Here is a 21374-nt window from a genome sequence, read left to right on the forward strand (position 1 = left end):
CTGATCTAAGGCATGCAGAAATTACTGCAGAGTGAAAACTGTTAATAGCTTTCCGACAAACTACAGACCTTCTTTGTCCATCTTCAAAACTTTGCAGACTGGTAGTTAGAATTTTTTTTTTTAAGAATATTTATTTATTCTTGAGACAGAATCTCACTCTGTTGCCCAGGCTGGAGTGCAGTGGCGCAGTCTCGGCTCACTGTAACTTCCCCCTCCTGGGTTCAAGAGATTCTCCTACCTCAGCCTCCCAAGTAGCTGGAATTACAGGCACGAGGCACCATGCCTGGCTAATTTTTGTATTTTTAGTAGAGACAGATGGAGTTTCACCACGTTGGCTGGGCTGGTTTCGAACTCCTGACCTCAAGTGATCTGCCCGCCTCAGCCTCCCAAAGTGCTAGGATTACAGGCATTGAGCCATTGCGCCCAGCTGGTAGTTGGAACTTTAAAATCATTTTCCACATTAAAAAAAAAAAAAAAAAGTTTTCCACAGAGGCAATGCTAAAAGATTATTATGTTTTCAGGCTAGTCCACAAAATCCTACTTAAAAATCCTTAATGTACTAGAAATGCCATAAAAAAAGACATCTGCTGGAAGTTTATTAAAAAAATTTTTTTTTTTTCATTTCTTTTGAAACATGAATGGATGTTCTTTCCCAAGACCAACAAATGAACTTTTTTCCCTTTGCCTATAACCGGCACAGACAGTGCTACTACCTAGTTCAAGCTTCAGTAATCAGGGTAGAGGTTTAGCTGTTGGAATAAATATTTTAAAAGTTAGTATACTTGCATTTCCCTAGTCTCCTCGCTAGCTCCTATCTGTCATCTACTCCCAATTCTAAGTCATTTACGCAAATCAGTGATAAAAGGGGAAAAGATATGCTAGTCCTTCCAAGTATGCAAAAAACAAGATTAGGAGTGGGGATTTTTCTTTTACTCAATTAGTAGCTGAAGGCTTGTGAGAACCAAATAAGAAATGAAGTGTGGCGCTTGGTGTTGTGCTAACTTTCTATTTACAATGTTGACGTTTGCATTTTGGGGAAAACATAACTTTTTGGTTTAACTTTTTGGTTTACTATTCCCTTTGTAGATTAATGCTTTGCATATAATTTTACAATTACTGTCATCATTCTCTTTATCCCTAAACTTAATTTGTATATGAGAATTTCACATAACAACAAGTCTATCTGATTATGTTGCCCTAAAGTCTAAAATTAGAAGTTACTAAAAGGGCAATCACTAAGAAAGAAAAAAATTAAAGATGTTCTTTTCCTGAAAAAGAAAACTACAAAATTCTTTTTTTTTTTTTTTTTTCCTGAGACAGAGTCTTGCTCTGTCGCCCAGGCTGGAATGCAGTGGCGCGATCTCGCCTCACTGAAACCTCTGCCTCCCGAGTTCAAGCGATTCTCCTGCCTCAGCCTCCCGAGTAGATGGGACTACAGGCGCGTGCTACCGCACCTGGCTAATGTTTTGTATTTTTAGTAGAGACGGGGTTTCACCATGTTAGCCAGGATGGTCTCGATCTCCTGACCTTAGGTGATCCACCCACCTCGGCCTCCCAAAGTGCTGGGATAACAGGCATGAGCCACCACGCCCAGATAATTAAATTCTTCTATTACATTTAGAGAAAGTTCCATAATACAAAAACCTTAAAGAGGCTACTTTTGGGGAGAAAAATGCTTTTTTAAAATATCAAATCCTGCTGGAAGCAGTGGCTACTGCCTGTAATCCCAGCACTTTGGGAGGCTGGTGAGGGAGAATCGCTTGAGCCCATGAGTTGAGACCAGCCCAGGCAACACAGTGAGATCCCTATCTCTTCAAAAAAAAAATGTTTTAAACACAGCTGGGTGTGGCGGTGTATGCCGGTAGTCCCAGCTCTTCAGGAGGCTGAGGTGGGAGGACTGCTTGAACCCAGGAGGTGGGAGAACTGCTTGAACGCAGGAGGGCAAGGCTGCAGTGAGCTGTAATTACACCAACCACTGCACTCCAGCCTGGGCAACAGAGCGAGACCCTACCTCAGAAGCAAAAGAAACCAAAACATCAAATCCTCTCCCATACACACTCACCACCAAATAGCCTATAGAGCAGAACTTTTGGGGGAACTCCTTTAGATCATTTATAAATGCTATTTATTCCTTATAATCACAAACTGCCTTACAATTTGCAAAGCACTTAAAAAATTTTTCAGTTGATTTGTCCAAGCACCCTATGATAGTACATGGGTCCATTATCACAATTTTACAAAAGAGAAAATGAGCCTGAGAGGTTAAATACCTTGCCTAAAACTTGAAAATGGTGCTGTCAGAACTGAAGCCAGGATTTCGTGACCAATCTTGAATTCCTGCCACTATATCTTATTATGACCTGTATAAAACACATTATTCTAATAAGGAGTGGTGAATTAATTCAGCTTAATTATCTTTGAGGCCGGGCGCAGTGGCTCATGCCTGTAAACCCAGCAATTTGGGAGGCCAAGGAGGGCAGATCGCTTGAAGCCTGGAGTTCGAGAGCAGCCTGGCCAACTAGCAAAACCCCACCTCTACTAAAAAATACAAAAAAGTAGCTGGGCATGGTGGTGCATGCCTGTAATCCCAGCTACTCAGGAGGCTGAGGCACTGGGTTCAATCACTTGAACTGGGGAAGTGGAGGTTGCGGTAAGCTGAGATCGCCCCACTGCACTCATGCCTGAGAGACAGAGCGACACTCTGTCTTGAAAGTAAAATAAATAAATAAGGCTGGGCACAGCGGCTCATGCCTGTAATCCCAGCATTTTGGTAGGCCAAGATAGGTGGATCATCTGAGGTTAGGAGTTTGAGACCAGCCTGGCCAACACAGTGAAACCCCATCTCTACTAAAAATATAAAATTAGCCGGGCATGGTGGCACATGCCTGTAATCCCAGCTAATTGGGAGGCTGAGGCAGGAGAATCACCTGAACCCGGGAGGTGGTGGCTGCAGTGAGCCAAGATCGCAACGCAGCACTCCAGCCTGGGCAATGGAATGGGACTCCGTCTCTAAATAAATAAATAAATAAATAAATAAATAAATAAAAACGTTTTGAATGGGCGTGTGGCTCATGCCTGTAACCCCAACACTTTGGGAGGCAGAGGTGGGCAGATCACATGAGGTCAGGAGTTCGAGAACAGCCTGGCCAACATAGTGAACCCATTCTTCACTAAAAACACAAAAATTAGCCAGGCGTGGTGATGGGCGCCTGTAATCCCAGCTACTCAAGAGGCTGAGGCAGAAGAATCATTTGAACCCGGAAGGTGGAGGTTGCAGTGAGCCGAGATTGCGCCAGTGCACTCTAGCCTTGGCAACACAGCGAGACTCCATCTCAAAAAAATAAAAAACAAAAAAATTTAAAAATAAAGGTATTATCTTTGAAATGGCAGTCCTCAGCATAATGACAAACTGCATACTATGCACACTCTGTGTCGAATTTCACTTCTTTTAGTGAAAAACAGGAAAATCAAATTACACTTCAGCAACAAAAACAGCAGTCATTACTACTGAAGTGGCATCTATGGTCCAGGTGCTGGGATAAATTCTTCATATGCATTTATGTACTTGTATTTTAATATTTTATCCTCACAACTACTCTGAAACAATTATGCCCCTTTTACAAAACAGACACTAAGTGTGAAAAATTAGATTACAAAGCTCGTAAATGGCAGTGCTTCAATTTAAATGCAGCCCAATTTCCATTCCTCAAAACCATTAGATCTTTGAGGAGCTACAATGTGCCAGTTGTTTAAAATATTATCTCTTTTAGTGTAAACAGAAGTTCCAAAATCCACATGTATAAAATTTTAAAATGTGAGACTCACTTGCCCAATGATGATGACGCACAGGCAACAAGAGGCAGCACTGGGGTACGTAAAAACGGTCTAACTTTGCTGTCCCATACTCTTTCCAACAGCTGTTACAATACAATCACACTGGACATTTAATGTTTCAGCTTGTAATCTTAAAAGCCATTAGGAAAAGACTGTCAAACAGTGATGAAACTGGAGTAACAACCTGATAGATACATAGTATTCAAGAAAACTGAAATCTCACATTAGCTTTGGACTGCTTTCATAATTTGCAACTTTTGGCTTGTTTTACACATGGTAAATTAGAAACTTTACACATGGTAAATATTGTTAACTTCTTTTTTTCTTTTCTTTTTTTTTTTTTTTTGAGACAGACTCTCACTCTGTCATGCAGGCTGAAGTGTAGTGGCATGATCTCCACTCACTGCAACCTCCGCCTCCCAGGTTCAAGCGATTCTCATGCCTCAGCCTCACAAGGAGCTGGGATTACAGGCGCATGCCACCACCCCAGCTAATTTTTGTATTTTTAATAGAGACAGGGTTTCAGGATGTTGACCAAGCTGGTCTCGAACTCCTGACTCCAGCCGACTATATTGTAATTTCTTATTTTGTGAAAAAACACTTCCCCCTCCATACAAAATATAACTCATTTTAAAAAGCTATAATGTTGCTAGGTGATGTGGCTCACGTCTGTAATCCCAGCACTTTGGGAGGCCGAGGTGGGCGGACCACTTGAGGTCAGGAGTGTGCAACTAGCCTGGCCAACATGGTGAAACCCCGTCTCTACTAAAAACACAAAAAAGTAGCCGAGTATGGTGACTCATGGTTGTAATCCCAGCTATTTGGGAGGCTGAGGCAGAAGAATCGCTTGAACCTGGGAGGTGGAGGTTGCAGTGAGCCGAGATCATGCCACTGCACTCCAGTCTGGGTGACAAGAGCAAAACTCCGCCTCAAAAAAAAAAAAAAAAAAAAAAAAGCTATAATGTTTATCAGCCAGCTCAGAACCTAGTACAACACTATATATATTTATATAATATATAATATGTATAGTATATAATATACAATATGTATGATATATTATATACATACATAAAATATATCATATACATATAAAATATATATTATATACATGTATAAAATATATATTATATATTATATGTGTATATTAAAAAATATATAAAATATATAATATAAAACTGATATTCAAGCATTGTAGCTTTCTTTTTTCTTTTTTTTTTTTTTTTTTGAGATGGAGTGTCACTCTGTCACCCAGGCTGGAGTGCAGTGGTGCGATCTTGGCTCACTGCCACCTCCATCTTGTGGGTTCGAGTGATTCTCCCGCTTCAGCCTCCCAAGTACCTGGGATTACAGGCACGTGCTGCCACCACATCCAGCTAATTTTTGTATTTTTAGTAGAGACAGGGTTTCACCAAGTTGGCCAGACTGGTCTCGAACTCCTGACCTCTAGTGATCCGCCCACCTCAGCCTCCCAAAGTGCTGGGATTACAGGGGTGAGCCACTGCACCCAGCCACATTACATATTTTCTGACTGACAATGGAGTAAGTCCTATGCTGGACACTAATGGAAAACAGGTCGGGCATGGTGGCTTGAACCTGTAATCTCAAACCCTTTGGGAGGCCAAGGCAGGAGGATTAAATGAGGTCAGAAGTTCGAGACTAGTATAGACAACATGGTGGAGCCCCATATCTACAAAAAAACACACAAATTGGCCAGGCGTGGTGGTGTGCACCTGCCATCCAGCTACTAGGTGGGCTGATGTAAGCCCAGGAGGTCAAGAATGCAGTGAGCCAAGATGGCGCCACTCAATTTCAATCTGGGTGACAGAGTGAGACTCCTCAAAAATAAACAAATAAATAAAATAATCTCTAAAAGTTAAAAACAGGAAAACAAGGTCTGGATTTCTATTTGGCCCAAGTGGGAGAAAGGGGTGACATGGCAGTTCAACTAACTTTGTGTGTAACCCCATCCTGTCAGTACATCCTGTCACTACATCTGCAGGTCCCTAACTTTTGTAATTTCACACACGAGAAAGAATTTTAAAGACCAAATCACCCTTAAATTCCAACAAGCAGCACTATCTTCAGCACATTTTTGTAGAGTCAAGTAACCATTTATGTCTATCCCATTTAAACCTTTGCTATCAAAGCTCCTGCAGCAAATCAACTAAATAGTTCCACCTCTTTTGTCCTACAGGGAATCTAGCAACTGCCACAAAACTGTGAAAGTGGCATGACCAGGATCAAGGAACTAACTGAAAGTGTACGGCAGATTGAAGCCAAACTTTTTTTTTTTTTTTTTTTGGAGACACTGTCTCGCTTTTCTTGCCCAGGCTGGAGTGCAGTGCAGTGGCGCGATCTTGGCTCACTGCAACCTCTGCCTTCCGAGTTCAAGCAATTCTCCTGACTCAGCCTCCTGAGTAGCTGGGATTATAGCCTCATGCCACCACACCCAGCTAATTTTTGTATTTTTAATAGAGACAGGGTTTCATCACGTTGGCCAGGCTGGTCTCGAACTCCTGGCCTCAAGTGATCCACCGGCTTTGGCCTCCCAAGGTGCTGGGATTAGAGGCGTGAGCCACCACACCTGGCCTGAAGCCAAACTTTAATGCTTTGAGGAAAAAACTACAAAATAAATTGGGCAGTAAACATAATCTGAATAACAAAATAAAAAATGAAGGCAAGATTAACCTATCACATCCTAAACTATCATGGTAGTAACATGGCTATTTTGAAATGACAAAAAAAAAAAAAAAATCTAAAATATAATTTGCATGATTTTAGGGCCTAAAGTAAAATGGCAAAGTAAAAACGTATATACCAGAGAAAGACAAGACTATAAACATTTATGCAGCATAAATTTGTATAAGTCCAAAAATTCTTAATGAAACCCTCTGAGATATGTTTCAGAATTCACAATTTTCAGATTTTAGAAGAGTAAAACGTTGCATATACTATTTATTAAGTTAAACCTCCCAGTGGCTTCTGGAACAGTATTTCACAATCACAGAAACATTTTGTGCAATGAAATGTAAGCAGATTCACATCAAATGGGATACATCAAGACTATAAATAACTTTTGCCATCAAACTTAAGAAAAAACTTTCAGTTTTCAGAATTTTTTGTATTTGAGAATTCTGAGGATTTTAGATCATAAATTGGCTTTCTCCTCCAAAGGCAAATTGGTCTTTTTAAGGGTTTGCAATTTTTCTTTTCTTCCAAAGGCAGACTGGTCCTTATAATGGTTTGCAATTTTCCTTTTTAAGTTCAGAAATACCTCCCAAACAAAAACAAATCCCTCTTAATAATGAGTTTTTTTTCTTTGAGACAAGGTCTCGCTCTATCGCCCAGGCTGGAGTGCAGTGGCAGTCATGGTTTACTGCAGCCTCAACCTCCTGGGTCCAAGCAATCTTCCTGCCTTGGCCTCCCAAGGTGCTGGGATTACAGGCGTGAGCCACTGCTCCCAGCCTAAGGAAATTTTAAAATCATTTTGCCAAAATACTTTATGGCTGAGTAACTTTTCCCCTTAAACATTCACAAGAGCTACGATAAAATGATTAAAAAAAAAAAAAAGAAAAAGCTTAGTTATAAAATTTCTGTTGGAAGGGAGGGGAAGATTAAGAAGATATGCCAAATTGAAATGTTTCCAGCAACAACCTCTCCCCAGTTGCATGGAGTATCTTAAAACAATCACAGGCCATGCCTTGTATTGTTTGCAAGTGTTTTAGCTTCTCTTCTATTAAACTGACATTTTACTAATAAAATCATTTTTCTGAAAGGCCTTGTACACTGTCTTAAACACAACAGTCATACAATAGGTCACTCTGAGTTTTTTGTTTCTGTTTTTGTGGCAGGGTCTTACTCTATTGCCCAGGCTGGAGTGCAGTGGCACAATCTCAGCTCACTGCAACCTCTGCATCCTGGGTTCAAGTGACTCTCCTGCCTCAGCCTCCTGAGTAGCTAAGGTTACACGTGCCCAACACCACGCCCAGCTAGTTTTTGTATTTTTAGTAGAGATGGGGTTTCACCATGTTGGCCATGCTGGTCTCGAACTCCTGACCTCAAGTGATCCACCCGCCTCCACCTCCCAAAGTGCTGGGTTTACAAGCATGAGCCATCCCACCTGGCCCAATAGGTCACTTTGAAAAATTACTACAAAGATAATTCACATTCATTATAATAAACCTTGAATATGCCAAAGGTATATTTTTCAAATCTCTTACATTAATTATCTAAAGATGAACAGAATAAACATTTCTGGCACACTCCTTCAGGCAGGTATGCCTACAAACACAAGACTGTCAAAGGTAATTTAACTGGGTTCTTAATGAATTACCTTTCTATTCTACCAGTGAAAAGAAAATAGTCCTGCTTAACTCTCAGCACCGTTGTCAGAATCAAATAAAGCAATGTAGAAGTTTTCCGAAAACTGAAAAGTATATAAAACAATCTAGAAACTGACCAGCAGAGAGATGAATAAAAATGATACTAAATTTCAAGCTTTAGTTTAGATTAGTTAGTTCTTAACTCCAGGTGTATGTAAGAATCACCTGGGGAGCTTTTAGAAAATACATACTGATGCCTGGGCCCCCAACATAACAACCCAAACCAACTCTATGGGGAGTGAAAGCCTGCCATCTGTATTTTTTAAAATTCAAATGACTAACGCAGAGTGCAGATCATAAGCCACTAAGATAAGTGAATCTATTTACAGAAGCTGTTGAGAAGAATACAGACGGAAGGTTATTTGTTTTTTGATTCTCCAGACTACAGAAATATTTAAGTTCTATCTACCTTCAGCAAAACACCATGTATGGTGTGAATCTATTTTAGTTGTTGAAAAGGGGGGAAACAACCTTTAAACATAAATCTCCTGTAAGTACTTGCACATATACCTACACAACTTAGATCAACATGTGTTGTAATATGAAATGTGCTTTATGTGGTTGATGACTATATTAGATTAACTTTTAGAAAGCTTTACAGAGTAAACATGTACTTAATTATAAATATGTATATATATCATATGTAAAATGTTACGTATGATAAATTCAGGGTGGTGGGATTACAGGTAATCTTCACTTTTTTGTACTTTTCTGGATTAACTTTTTTTTTTTTTTTTTTTTGAGACACGGTCTTGTTCTGTCACCCAGGCTGGAGTACAGCGGCACCATTTCAGCTCACTGCAACCTCCTCCTCCCAAGTTCAAGTAAGTGATTCTCCTGCCTGAGCCTCCGGAGTAGCTGGGATTACAGGCACATGGCACCACACCTGGCTAATTTTTGTATTTTTAGTAGAGAAGGGGTTTCACCATGTTGGCCAGGCTGGTCTCGAACTCCTGAACTTGTGATCCGCCCACCTCGGCCTCCCAAAGTGCTGGGATTATAGGTGTGAGCCACCGCGCCTGGCCAAATGTACATTTTAATGGCTGTGATAAAAGGGCTAATTTTGTGAAATGAAAATGACATATACAACCTCTGAGGTTGGACAGTATTCCAGCAAAGGTTCACAGGCTTTTCAACACAGCATCAATGTGGTAAAGAATAAAAGGATGATGCAATGATTCATGTGTTCTAAAAGTAAGTATATTTTACATATCAATGTGTAAGGAGAAGCCATTATGCTCTTGAGAGAGGCACCTTTAAAAAAAAGATAAAAACTATTAATCCCTGATATACCTGCTTCTTACAAAGAAATATGCAATTAAAATAGGCACCAAAAGAGGTATTTCTTTTTTTGTTTGTTTTCTGTTTTTGAGACCAAGTTTCGCTCTTGTTGCCCAAGCTGGAGTGCAATGGCGCGATCTCAGCTCACTGCAACCTCTGCCTCCCAGGTTCAAGAGATTCTCCTGCCTCGGCCTCCCAAGTAGCTGGGATTACAGATGCACACCACCGTGCCCGGCTAATTTTTTGTATTTTTAGTAAAAACGGGGTTTCACCATGTTAGCCAGTCTGGTCTCAAAGTCCTAACATCAGGTGATCCACCCACCTCAGCCTCCCAAAGTGCTGGGATTACAGGCCTGAGCCACGCACCCGGCCCAAAAGAGGTATTTCTAAAAGCAGTTAAGAAAGCCCCCAAAAGGCCCTCAGTATTCATTCAACAAATATTATTAGGCGCCATGCTCTACACTAGGCATTACAGAGACAGAGGCAAATGAAAAACTATGTCCTGGCCTTCAGAGCTTTCAGCCTTTCAGGTACCTAAGAAATATCTGTAACAATTATACGCCCAAAGTTCTCCTCAATGCCACAGTTCTGATTAAAGTGTTGCTTAACATCTGAACATACTACAGCTGGAGAAAAAAAAGCTAATTACAGTACACTAGGATACTGTGTTATATGAAATGTGCTTTATATGGCTGATTACTACATTTAATTGATACAAGTTTGTTTTTTTTTTTTTTTTTTTTTTGAGACGGAGTCTCGCTGTCGCCCAGGCTGGAGTGCAGTGGCATGATCTCGGCTCACTGCAAGCTCCGCCTCCTGGGTTCACGCCATTCTCCTGCCTCAGCCTCCCGCGTAGCTGGGACTAGAGGCGCCCGCCACCTCGCCCGGCTAATTTTTTGTATTTTTAGTAGAGACGGGGTTTCACCATGTTAGCCAGGATGGTCTCGATCTCCTGACCTCGTGATCCGCCCGCCTCGGTCTCCCAAAGTGCTGGGATTACAGGCGTGAGCCACTGCACCCGGCCTGATACAAGTTTTAGAAAGCTTTACAGAGTAAACATGTACTTAATTATAAATATATAGTCTGTGGTATTTTCCACAAAAAATTATACATTAGATGTTTGGCCAAACCTATAACCTCAAAATATATTTGTTTCTGTAGGAGAAAAATCAGTTTGTACACATCATTTTTAGTCTTTTTAAAGTTGCCAGGTATTGCAAATTAGTTTTAACATCGGTAAGTATTGCATTACATATAGTTCTAAATACTGTACTGATTAACCACATCACTTTTGCTGAAGTTAATTGGTGACTTTAAAGGTTGAAATTTTAAAAGAAAAGGATATGCCAGCATCAGGTAAACCAAAAGTCTTTAAATCTATAATCTCTAAAACAACCTAATGAGAAGTTAGCTCTACCTGTTTAACTACTTTTTAAACACACACCCAATTAATATAACCGTAAACTTCAATGGGTGAAGCTTTCTTCTAAGTTACTTATTTAAAAATTCATAACAAAGAGAGTGTGAAGACTCAGGAAAGCCATTCTAAGATACAAACATCTACTCTATTAAGTACATGTAAAGGAATTTTATAAATATGTTGATATAAATGTCAGAGCCCACTATAACATTATCAACATTGTTTGTGCTTGTAATAGCTGAATTTAAAAAATATTCTAGGAGAAATTTAAAAATGTAGGTTCCCTTCCCTGTAACCTCTCTAAATAGAATCATTTTAACATACATTTTTAAAAGAAAGTTACCCTATAGTTATTTTATAAAAGAATAAGCTCAATGTTTCACCAAAGTATTTTTTCCATACCTATGAAGCTTCTCTCTTGTCATTTAACTTTTATTCACTACTTAATGTTGTTATAAGAATGATTTCTTTTCCTGACAAGCTATTATATATTATGTCTTGCTGATGTCTACATAATTACCTCTAAGTAGTCCCCTTCTTGGCACTTTTCGTTTTCTAATAATTTGTGCTGAAGAAAAACTATACTGATTTCCTATGAGCTTACCTGTTGCTTCCTTAAACATCATTTTAGTTAAACAGAAAGCATTTTCTTCTCATTTTTGGCTATATCATTATTAAATTTCAGAACTAAAAGAGCCTTATAGGGTACCTAGTAAAATTTCCAGTTTTACAAAAGAGAAAACAGGCACACTGAAGGAAAAGTGGCATAACCAAGATGAAATTATTTTCAAGGTAGATACCAATAAGTAAAACAAGATCTGGCAAAAAGAATTGAATGTAGTAATTCAGCAACTTGATTGAAAAACTGATTATCAGCCAGGCATGGTGGCTCACTTTGGGAGGCTGAGGCGGGAGGATTACCGGAGGTTGGGGGTTCAAGACAAGCCTGACCAACTGGAGAAACCTGTCTCTACTAAAAATACAAAATTAGTTGGGCGTGGTGGCGCATGCCTGTAATCTCAGCTACTCGGGAGGCTGAGGCAGGAGAATCGCTTGAACCCAGGAGGCGGAGGTTGCAGTTAGCCAAGATCGCACCATTGCGCTCCAGCCTGGGTGACAAGAGCGAAACTCCGTCTCAAAAAAAAAAAGAAAAGAAAAGAAAAATGACATCACATTAAAACAATATTTAATATATCCTTGGTTTTCAACTCTGTTCATTACTGATATTTTAGTAAGTTTCCCTATAGAAATTTGGTCTCTAAAAGTTATTATTTAAACATCTTAATTCTTTTTAAAAGTAGAGATAGGGTCTCACTATGTTGCTCAGGCTGGTCTTGAACTCCTGGACTCAAGCAATCCTCCCACCTTGGCCTTTTGGGATTATAGGCATGAGCCACTGCACCCGGCCTAAAATAATCTTATCACTTTGTAAACTGGCAGAGAAAACATCTCGAAGGCTAGAACTGAGTTGGTATGACGCATTTAAGCAAAACTGGCTCTAAAGATGATCCGTAGCGCTTGGAATTTGAGAGAAGAGCATTCTTTAATAAGTAAACTGGGTTCAAAATCTCTCATATTAAAAATAATAAAAATAAAATAATTGAATCAATAAGCATCTTTATTGTAAATTAATTCAAATTGTGATTGGAGTTGGAGATTTACATTATATTCTTTGTAATTCACAGGATTTTCTTAACAATGATAGCTGGAATTCAAGAAGACTAGAGCTTTTTGTCATGCATCTCTTAGAATGAGGCCTGCTACAGACAAATGATTAAATGTTACAACTTCTTTTTTTTTTTGAGATGGAGTCTCATGCTGGAGTGCAGTGGCGTGACCTCAGCTCACTGCAACCTCCACCTCTTGGGTTCAAGCGATTCTCCTGTCTCAGCCTCCCCAGCCTCTCGAGTAGCTGGAACTACAGGCACGCGCGCCACCACGCCCAGCTATTTTTTATTTATTTATTTATTTTTTGTATTTTTAGTAGAGATGGGGTTTCGCCATGTTGGCCAGGCTGCTCTCGAATTCCCGATCGCAGGTGATCCACCCGCCTCAGCCTCTCAAAGTGCTGGGATTACAGGCGTAAGCCACTGCACCCGGCCCCCAAATGTTACAACTTCTAACTGAACACCTTAAGACCTCTTAACATCAGAGTTATGGAATAAAGTTCAAGTATAACCCATAAAAAGAAAAAAATTAGCAAACATACTGATAAAAATAAATAATGTTTACTTATTTAAAATGTTGTGGTGGCACGTGCCTGTAGTCCCAGCTACCATGGAGGCTAAGGTGGGAGGGATCACTTAAGCCCAGGAGTTTGAGGCTACAAAGAGCTAGGCACCGCTGCACTGTAGCCTGGACAACAGAGCAATACCCTATTAAAAAATATATATATATACACACACACACACCCCCCTATATATATATACACACCTATATATATCATATATAGATATATATACACCTATATATATCTATATATCATATATATGATATATATACGTGTCATAGAATGTATTAAAAAACCCTTAAAATTTTATATTGCTGAAATTATTTGTAATAATAAGAGATAAATGATGTTCCTAGTCAAAACTGAAAAAGGGATATACAGAGAAATTAAAAGTAGGTGAGAAAGGAATAAATCATGTTTATTTTCAATGCTAAAATAATAGTCAACTCAAACAACCTGGGACTATGATTAATACACAGTACCTGTCAAACTAGCACAGCATGCTAGGTAAAAGATATGAATCAAAAACCACTGCAAGACACATGGTTAATTCCTGATATACTTATTTCTGAATTTCTATCGTTTTCCATTTTGAAATAGCCTCTGGTTTGTTAGCAGTCTTCTCATGACAAGCTTCTCTAAATACAGAAAATGTGTCTCTCAAAGTGATACACTGAGTCAGAGTTATCTTAAAAGCTACCTTTATGATAACTCTTTTACTTCTCTAAGCTACATCCCCACCTCTCCCAGGAAATGCTTCTTAGCCCTTTTCAACTTATTTTGGCACAAACAGGGGATTCTCCTAACTTAGGAAGACTCAAAAGAGTGAGTTGTCCTCATCTCTGATACCCAGGTGTGCTTAAGATCAAAATTTAATATTCCCTTTTCAATATTAATCCATTCATTTTATTTTAGTTGCAATCATTCAGTGGTTGGGAGTAACACTTGGATCACTTAAAGCAGTAAAGAAAATTAGATTACAAAAAATGCAGCAGCTGTTCATGACAAACTCTGCATGAAAATTGTAGGTAAAGACCAGAATCCAGATATATCACGTCCACCCTCTGCCACTGTCCTTATAGGAGGGAGAAATCTGCAGTTATTCAAATAAAGGTTTCACTTACCAAGAAGCTTTAAAAAATACCTAAGTTCCATTCATACCGCAAAATGTTCATTTAAAATCACTTTTAGCTAGTCACTAAATCATTATATCCTAGAAATAAATATATTCTACTCTAGCTTAAAAGTTACAAAATAAGAATCTTTCACATCCCTATAATTTAAAACTTTTTTAAGCTAATTAATCATGGATTTTTCCCTCTACCTTGTTAGTATGATTGGTGAGGTCTTTTTGAATTTCACTAAAAATTAGGAGGTATAATGGCATAAATGCAAATTAAGTTCACCAAGTCAAACAAAGTACTAAACATAAAGGTTACAGAATTTTTATATACTAAAGAAAACAGCAAGGAGGCAAGGTAAAAGATTTGGTAGGAATTCCATCAATACTCTGCCAATTGTGGGGCAAGGTAGACATGTGTTAAACTGTATTTTATTCAGGTCTTCACACTATGAAGCATCATCACACAACTTGACTTTGTAATTTTTTCCGGAAGCAATAAAGAACTGTTCTCACTTTCTAATCAGCTTCAGCCGAATCTTAAGGGCTACAAGTCACCCAAAGCCTGGCAACAGTAACTTTTCTTCCTTGACCCAAGAAGGCAGAGTGCCAGAGGGAAATAGCAAAGAGTAGCACTATATAAACAGGGCAAGAGGCACAAGAGCAGAGGCAAGTTATATAACCAAAATATATTTTAAAACATGTTCATAACTCGTAACAACCTTTGCCTTTAGTTGGTTTCTTGTTTGGAGTATCAGTTGAAACAGTTAATTCAATATTATCTGGATCGCCTCCTTCCTCTTCAATAGCCTACATTAGAAAGAGAAGTTAATATGCTACACAATCTATCTAAACTTATTTTATAAAAACGAAATGAAAAAAAATTTAGCAAACCTCAAGCCTCAAGACATTAGGATTGCCAGTCATTTCATAAACCGACTTCAAAAATGAGCAATTAAACTACACGAAAGAGTGAGAGAAACTTTCAGGGGGAAAAAAATCACTAGGTATCAAAATCGCAAGGAGTTTTAAATTCTACCGTGTCAAGATAATTAAATATCACATCATACTGGCCAAATATCTAAGTATGTTCTATTGCAGAAAAGTTGCTAGCTACTAAAGTAAATAACTAAAAAGAGTTTTCCTAGTTTCTGTAATGCAAACTTACTGCTCCTCTGCTACAATTCCAACGCTCACTCAAATAAACCAGAAAGCTAATCAGGAATGAAAAAGTAATTATTGCGCTGATGCAAAAACTAAAAGCCTAGTGGAAAACAAAAACTCTGTCACCCACCCATCAACTCCCACTACCAATTCCCCCTCAAGATGGGGAAGAAACGGTTGGGCACAATTAAACGGTAACTTCGCAGAAGTCACCAAAGTAACCACTCCCTGTGAGGCCAAGAAATGCACACGCGCTCACCATGGCTAAAGGCTGGGGACCCAGCGCCTCCCAGGTCTCCACGATCGCCCTTGGGAGGCCGCACCGGCCGGCCGCAATCCTCGCAGCCTGGCGGGGACGTCCCGGGGAGGCGAAGGCGCGCTGGGCTGCGGTGGCCGGTCCCTCGCAGGCCCGGCCCGGCCCGGGGCGCGGGGCGCGGGGCGGGGGCACCGCGGAAGGGTCCCCGTCCTCCAGGCTCGCGGGGGCCGCCCCGGGCCTCCCTACCATACCGTTCCGCAGGTCCCAGCGGCTGCGGGCGGCCGGAGGCTGCGGCGGAAGCGGAGCGCCGAGGCGCGGCCTAAGCTCCCCTTCCCGGTCCTTCCCGGTCCTCGCCGGGCCTCACCTGCTTGAGTCGGGAGATGAGCACGGTCTTGACTCCGGTGATGTCTAAGTTCCGCCGCTTCAGCTCGGATTTGAGATCGATGACCCGCAGATCGGTGATTTTTTTACCTTCCGCCTGACCCGAGGCGGCCGAGGCTGCCACCGCACCGGTAGCGGCAGCCATCTTAGAAAAGCAGCGCGCTGCCGAGGCAGCGAGTGGGCTGCAGGGCGGCGGCAGCAGCGCCAACTTCCACCCAGGCCTCGGCGGCCGCCGGCGCCGCGCAGCGCTGCGCACAATGAGCCGCTGGCCCCTCCCCCGGTCCGCCACCCTAGCGCAACCTGCGGCAGCAGCCAGCACCCGGATGACGGCCGCGCGTGCGCATTGGCGCAGGGATCGGCGGCGGCGCGCTCGGTCGAGCGAGCCGCAGCTACTTGGGCGGTGCGCTCTCTTGTGTGGACTGGGAGGTCAGGCACGTCCTACCGCGCCGCCGTTCCCTCGTCGCTTCGTTAGCCATTTTCTTGCAACATCTTGAGTCTTGAGCAACAACGACGTACAGGCACTGAATGACATAGTGCGCGCGTTACTCAACACAAACCGAGGGGGCGCGTGCGCGCGCTGAACCTCTCAGGGAAATACTTTTATCAGTTCTGCTGAATAATCGAAAAATTGTCGCCGGTGTGCACCAACGAACTAGGTTCCCCGAGTTCCATTCAAAAGATCTCAAAGCAATTCTAGGGCTGTTACTCCAAAGAACAGGAAGGGCTGGCCTTTGACACATGCCTCATTGGCTGTCTCAGGAGAAAACATCATCGCCCTGCCCATGGCAGCTTAGGTTATTCTAGGGCTGCCCTTCCTCACTTGAAAAACAGGAAAACTTCTTTCTTGTTGGCCTCAGGTTTGCTGTCCTCCCCGGTAGACCTGATGGCTCAACACGAAATTGTTCAATGAATGAGAAAACTACCTTATAAGTACTTGTTGCCATTATCATATACTGTGTTCACTATTTTGCCCCCCAAAATTTGGGATTCCAAGAACAGTGACCATCTTCTTATGGAGGATCGGCCTGTACAAGTGAGTACCTATTTGTAATTTTACCTTGTATTATTCATTATCAAAGTGCAAGCCTTGATAGAATAAAACGATTCTATAAATTCCATAAGGTGATTATGATGCACAATTAACTATACTGTATTTCCTGGTTTTAGAACTTAAATTCCTGAGATCTGACTCACTTTAGGTTACTTTTTCTGATTGGCTCAAAAAAAGGAAGACTGGACATTATAAAAGAATACCTGACATTAGAGTAGTTCTTTACAGTTTATAAGTCACTTTGATTTACAGTAAACCCCTTAATCCCTCCCAAGTCTGTCAAGTAAATCTCCATGAGGCTTAGAGAGATTAAATGACTTGCCCATGTTCACACAGCTGGTACGTGGCCGAGCTGTGCTCAAATCCCAAGCTCCTGATTCCAAATCCAGCTCTGACTCTGCTACAATATTGGTTTCACAATAATAGAAGTTTAGGATGCAAAGACTCTTTAGAAATCTTCTGGCCCATCACTTGAGGTCAGGAGTTCAAGACCAAACTGGCCAAGACAGGGTTTAGTAGAAACCCCGTCTCTACAAAAAACACAAAAATTAGCCGGGCGTGGTGGTGAGCACTTGTAATCCCCGCTAATCGGGAGACTGAGGCAGGAGAATCACTTGAACCTGGGAGGCAGGGGTTGCAGTGAGATCCGGCCACTGCATTCCAACCTGGGCAACAGAGCAAGACCCTGTCTCAAAAAAAAAAAAAAAAAAAAGTCTGGGTGCTGTGGCTCATGCCTGTAATCCCTGCACTTTGGGAGGCTGAGGCAGGTGGATCACTAGAGGTCAGGAGTTCAAGACCAGCCTGGCCAACATGGTGAATCCCCATCTCTACTAAAAATACAAAAAATTAGCCGGGTGTGGTGGCGCACACTTGTAATCCCAGCTACTGGGGAGGCTGAGGCAGAAGAATCGCTTGGACCCAGGAGGCAGAGGTTGTAGTGAGCTAAGATCCTGCCATTGCACTCCAGCCTGGGCAACAGAGCTAGACTCTGTCTCAAAAAAAAAAAAAAAAAAAAAAAAAAAATCTTCTGGCTCAGTCCTCAAGATTTTAAGAGATTTATCTGGGGACTTACAGCTACACTCTCTCTTTTTTTCGGTTTTGTTTTTATTTTTATTTTTTTGACAGGGTCTCACTGTGTCACCCAGATTGGAGTGTAGTGGCGTAATCATGGCTCACTGCAGCCTCAACCTCCCAGGCTCAAGTGATCCTCCCACCTCAGCCTCTTGAATAGCTAGACTACAGGCGCCTGCCACCACGCCTGGCTAATTTTTGTATTTTTTGTAGAGACAGGGTTTCACCACGTTGTTGCCCAGTCTGGTCTCGAACTCCTGGGCTCAAGTGATCCTTCCCCCTCAGGCTCTCAAGTAGCGTGCCGGCACACCCAGCTAATTTTTCTTTCTTTCTTTTTTTTTTTTTTTTGTAGAGACAGGGTCTTACTATGTTGCCCAGGCTGGTCTCAAATTCCTGGGCTTACGCTATCCTCCTGCTTCAGCCTCCCAAAGTGCTGAGATTACAGACGTGAGCCATCACACCTAGCCTGAATAGGCTTTAAACCTTTCCTACCTTGAAACATCTTCATTTGACTCAGCTATTTCCTATTGGCAATAGTTATATTATTGTGTACTCGTCTTAATGAAAAGCACATAGGTTATATTAAATAGTGATGGGGAGATAAATCATATAGGTGTCTCTCTGAAGATAATGAAGATGTTTGACAAAACATTTTGAAACTTTTTTTTTTTTTTGAGATGGAGTCTCAGTCGCCCAGGCTGGAGTGCAGTGGCACAATCTCGGCTCACTGCAAGCCCCGCCTCCCGGGTTCACACCATTCTCCTGCCTCAGCCTCCCGAGTAGCTGGGACTACAGGCGCCTGCCACTATGCCCGGCTTATTTTTTTTGCATTTTTAGTAGAGATAGGGTTTCACCGTGTTAGCCAGGATGGTCTCGATCTCCTGACCTCGTGATCCACCCGTCTCGGCCTCCCAAAGTGCTGGGATTACAGGCGTCAGCCATCGTGCCCGGCCTACATTTTGAAACTTTTTAAAACATCAAAACCATGAAAGAAACAACAAGATAATGAGAAATTACTGGGCCAAAATTTGAGAGAAGGCTGAAAGCTGGAGAGATGAGACCACCATTTGGAATAAAAGAAGCTGTTTGCTAATGCTGAAAGACAGGTGAGATTTGAGCACCACTTTTGGGTGATTTAAGGGATAAAAGGTGGAGCCGAGTCGGCCAAAGGAAGGGGGCCTGATTTGCCATCCCAAACTTTGTTTGTTGTTGTTTTTTGGGGTATTTTTGTTTACTTTGTTTTTTTGAGACGGAGCCTTGCTCTGTCACTCATGCTGGAGTGTCGTGGCCCAATCTCAGCTCACTGCAACCTCCACCTCCCGGCTTCAAGTGATTCTCCTGCCTCAGCCTCCTGAGCAGCTGAGATTACAGGCATGCGCCACCATGCCCAGCTAAATTTTTGTATTTTTGTAGAGACGAGGTTTCACCATGGTGGCCAGGCTGGTGTCATACTCCTGACCTCGCTGGTCTCGAACTCCTGAACTCGAGTATTCTGACTGCCTTGGCCTCCCAAAATGTTGGGATTACAGGCGTGAGCCACCGCGCCTGGCCCCAGACTTACTTTTAATACACTAAAGGACTGCTCTCTAGAAGAAAACATGAACTTAGAGTAAGGAAAGCCTTGCAAAGACTGCAGCCATCTTGATGTCATGCTAAATGACATGAAGTCATGTTCTAAGACCTAAGGGTGTCATATTAATGCCACTGCTACCTAGCAGAAGCAAATGTAGATTATCCTTGAAGGGAGATACAAAAAATTACCTATGCTCACAAGTTGCTTTTACAAATATTTTTAAAATTACAGTGTCTAGGCCAGGCACGGTAATCCCACTCTTTGCGATTACCTATAATCATGCCTGTAATCCCAGCTGTTTGGGAGGCCAAGGCGGGAGGATCACCTGACGTCAGGAGTTTGAGACCAGCCTGGCCAACATGGTGAAACCCCGTCTCTACTAAAAATACAAAAAGTAGCCAAGCATGGTGACAGGCGCCTGTAGTTCCAGCTACTCAGGAGGCCGAGGCAGGAGAATCGCTTGAACCGGGTGGCAGAGGTTGCGGTGAGCTGAGATTGCACCACTGCACTCCAGCCTGGGCAACAGAGCGAGACTCCATCTAAAACATAAATAAGTAAATAAATATCTGTCTCTTAGGACACAGAATAGAGGATTGGAGAAGGGAGAAATTGGAGATATCCAGCACAGAGAGTGAGGGACAGACAGAATTCAGAGAGAAATCCAAAATAATTGTAGTTGAAATTTCAGAAAGAAAAGAGAATGAATGGGGTCAAACCAATCTCTGAAGAGATCATAGGTGAGAATTTTCTGAAATTTAAGCAACATATTGATCTATAGATTCAAGAAGTTCAACAAACCCCAAGTTGGATACATTTTAAAATCATACAAGACACATCATAGTGAAACTACAGAAGAAGATCAAAGAGAAAATCTTAAAGGAGGCAGAGAAAAACATTAGATTGCCTTCATAGGAGCAAATATAAGATAAATGTTTATTTATTTATTTTTTTTTTGAGATGGAGTCTTGCCACTGGAGTGCAGTGGTGTGATCTTAGCTGACTGCAACCTCCGCCTTCCAGGTTCAAGTGATTCTCCTGCCTCAGCCTCCAGAGTAGCTGGGACTGCAGGTGTATGCCACCACACCCAGCTAATTTTTGTATTTTTAGTAGAGACAGGGTTTCACCATGTTGGCCAGGATGGTCTCTATCTCTTGATCTTGTGATCTCATCATCTCCTAGCCTCACCCTCTCAAAGTGCTGGGATTATAGGCATGAGCCACTGCGCCTGGCTGAATGTTTACTTTTTTTTACTTTTTTTTTTTTTTTTGAGACAGAGTCTTGCTGTCTTGCCCAGGCTGGAGTGCAGTGGCACAATCTCAGCTCACTGCAAGCTCCACCTCCCAGGTTCATGCCATTCTCCTGCCTCAGCCTCCCGAGTAGCTGGGACTAGAGGTGCCCGCCACCACGCCCAGATAATTTTTATATTTTTAGTAGAGACGGGGTTTCACCTTGTTAGCCAGGGTGGTCTTGATCTCCTGACTTCATGATCCACCCACGTCGGCCTCTCAAAGTGCTGGGATTATAGGCGTGAGCCACCACGCCTGGCCCTTTTTTTTTTTTTTTTTTTTTTGAGGAGTCTCACTCTGTCTCCCAGGCTGGAGTGCAGTGCTG

At 41.8% G+C, this 21374-nt stretch overlaps 1 protein-coding gene across 8 annotated transcripts in view; it reads right to left on the reverse strand.

The window, feature by feature from the left end:
* Positions 1–17805, reverse strand: part of SLTM (SAFB like transcription modulator) — a 55931-nt gene extending 38126 nt beyond the window's left edge. For all 8 annotated transcript variants that reach the window (XM_054531571.2, XM_024232393.3, XM_024232391.3 and 5 more), the window contains exons 1-2: positions 16052–17805; positions 14990–15077 (exon numbers count right to left, since the gene is read on the reverse strand). In XM_054531571.2, the coding sequence (XP_054387546.1) occupies positions 14990–15077; positions 16052–16213 (250 nt within the window). In that variant the 5' untranslated portion in view covers positions 16214–17805. The remainder of the gene's footprint in view (positions 1–14989; positions 15078–16051) is intronic.
* Between the last annotated feature and the right edge of the window lie 3569 nt (positions 17806–21374).

This window comes from Pongo abelii, chromosome 16 (genome assembly GCF_028885655.2).
Source record: "Pongo abelii isolate AG06213 chromosome 16, NHGRI_mPonAbe1-v2.0_pri, whole genome shotgun sequence".
NCBI lineage: Eukaryota > Metazoa > Chordata > Mammalia > Primates > Hominidae > Pongo > Pongo abelii.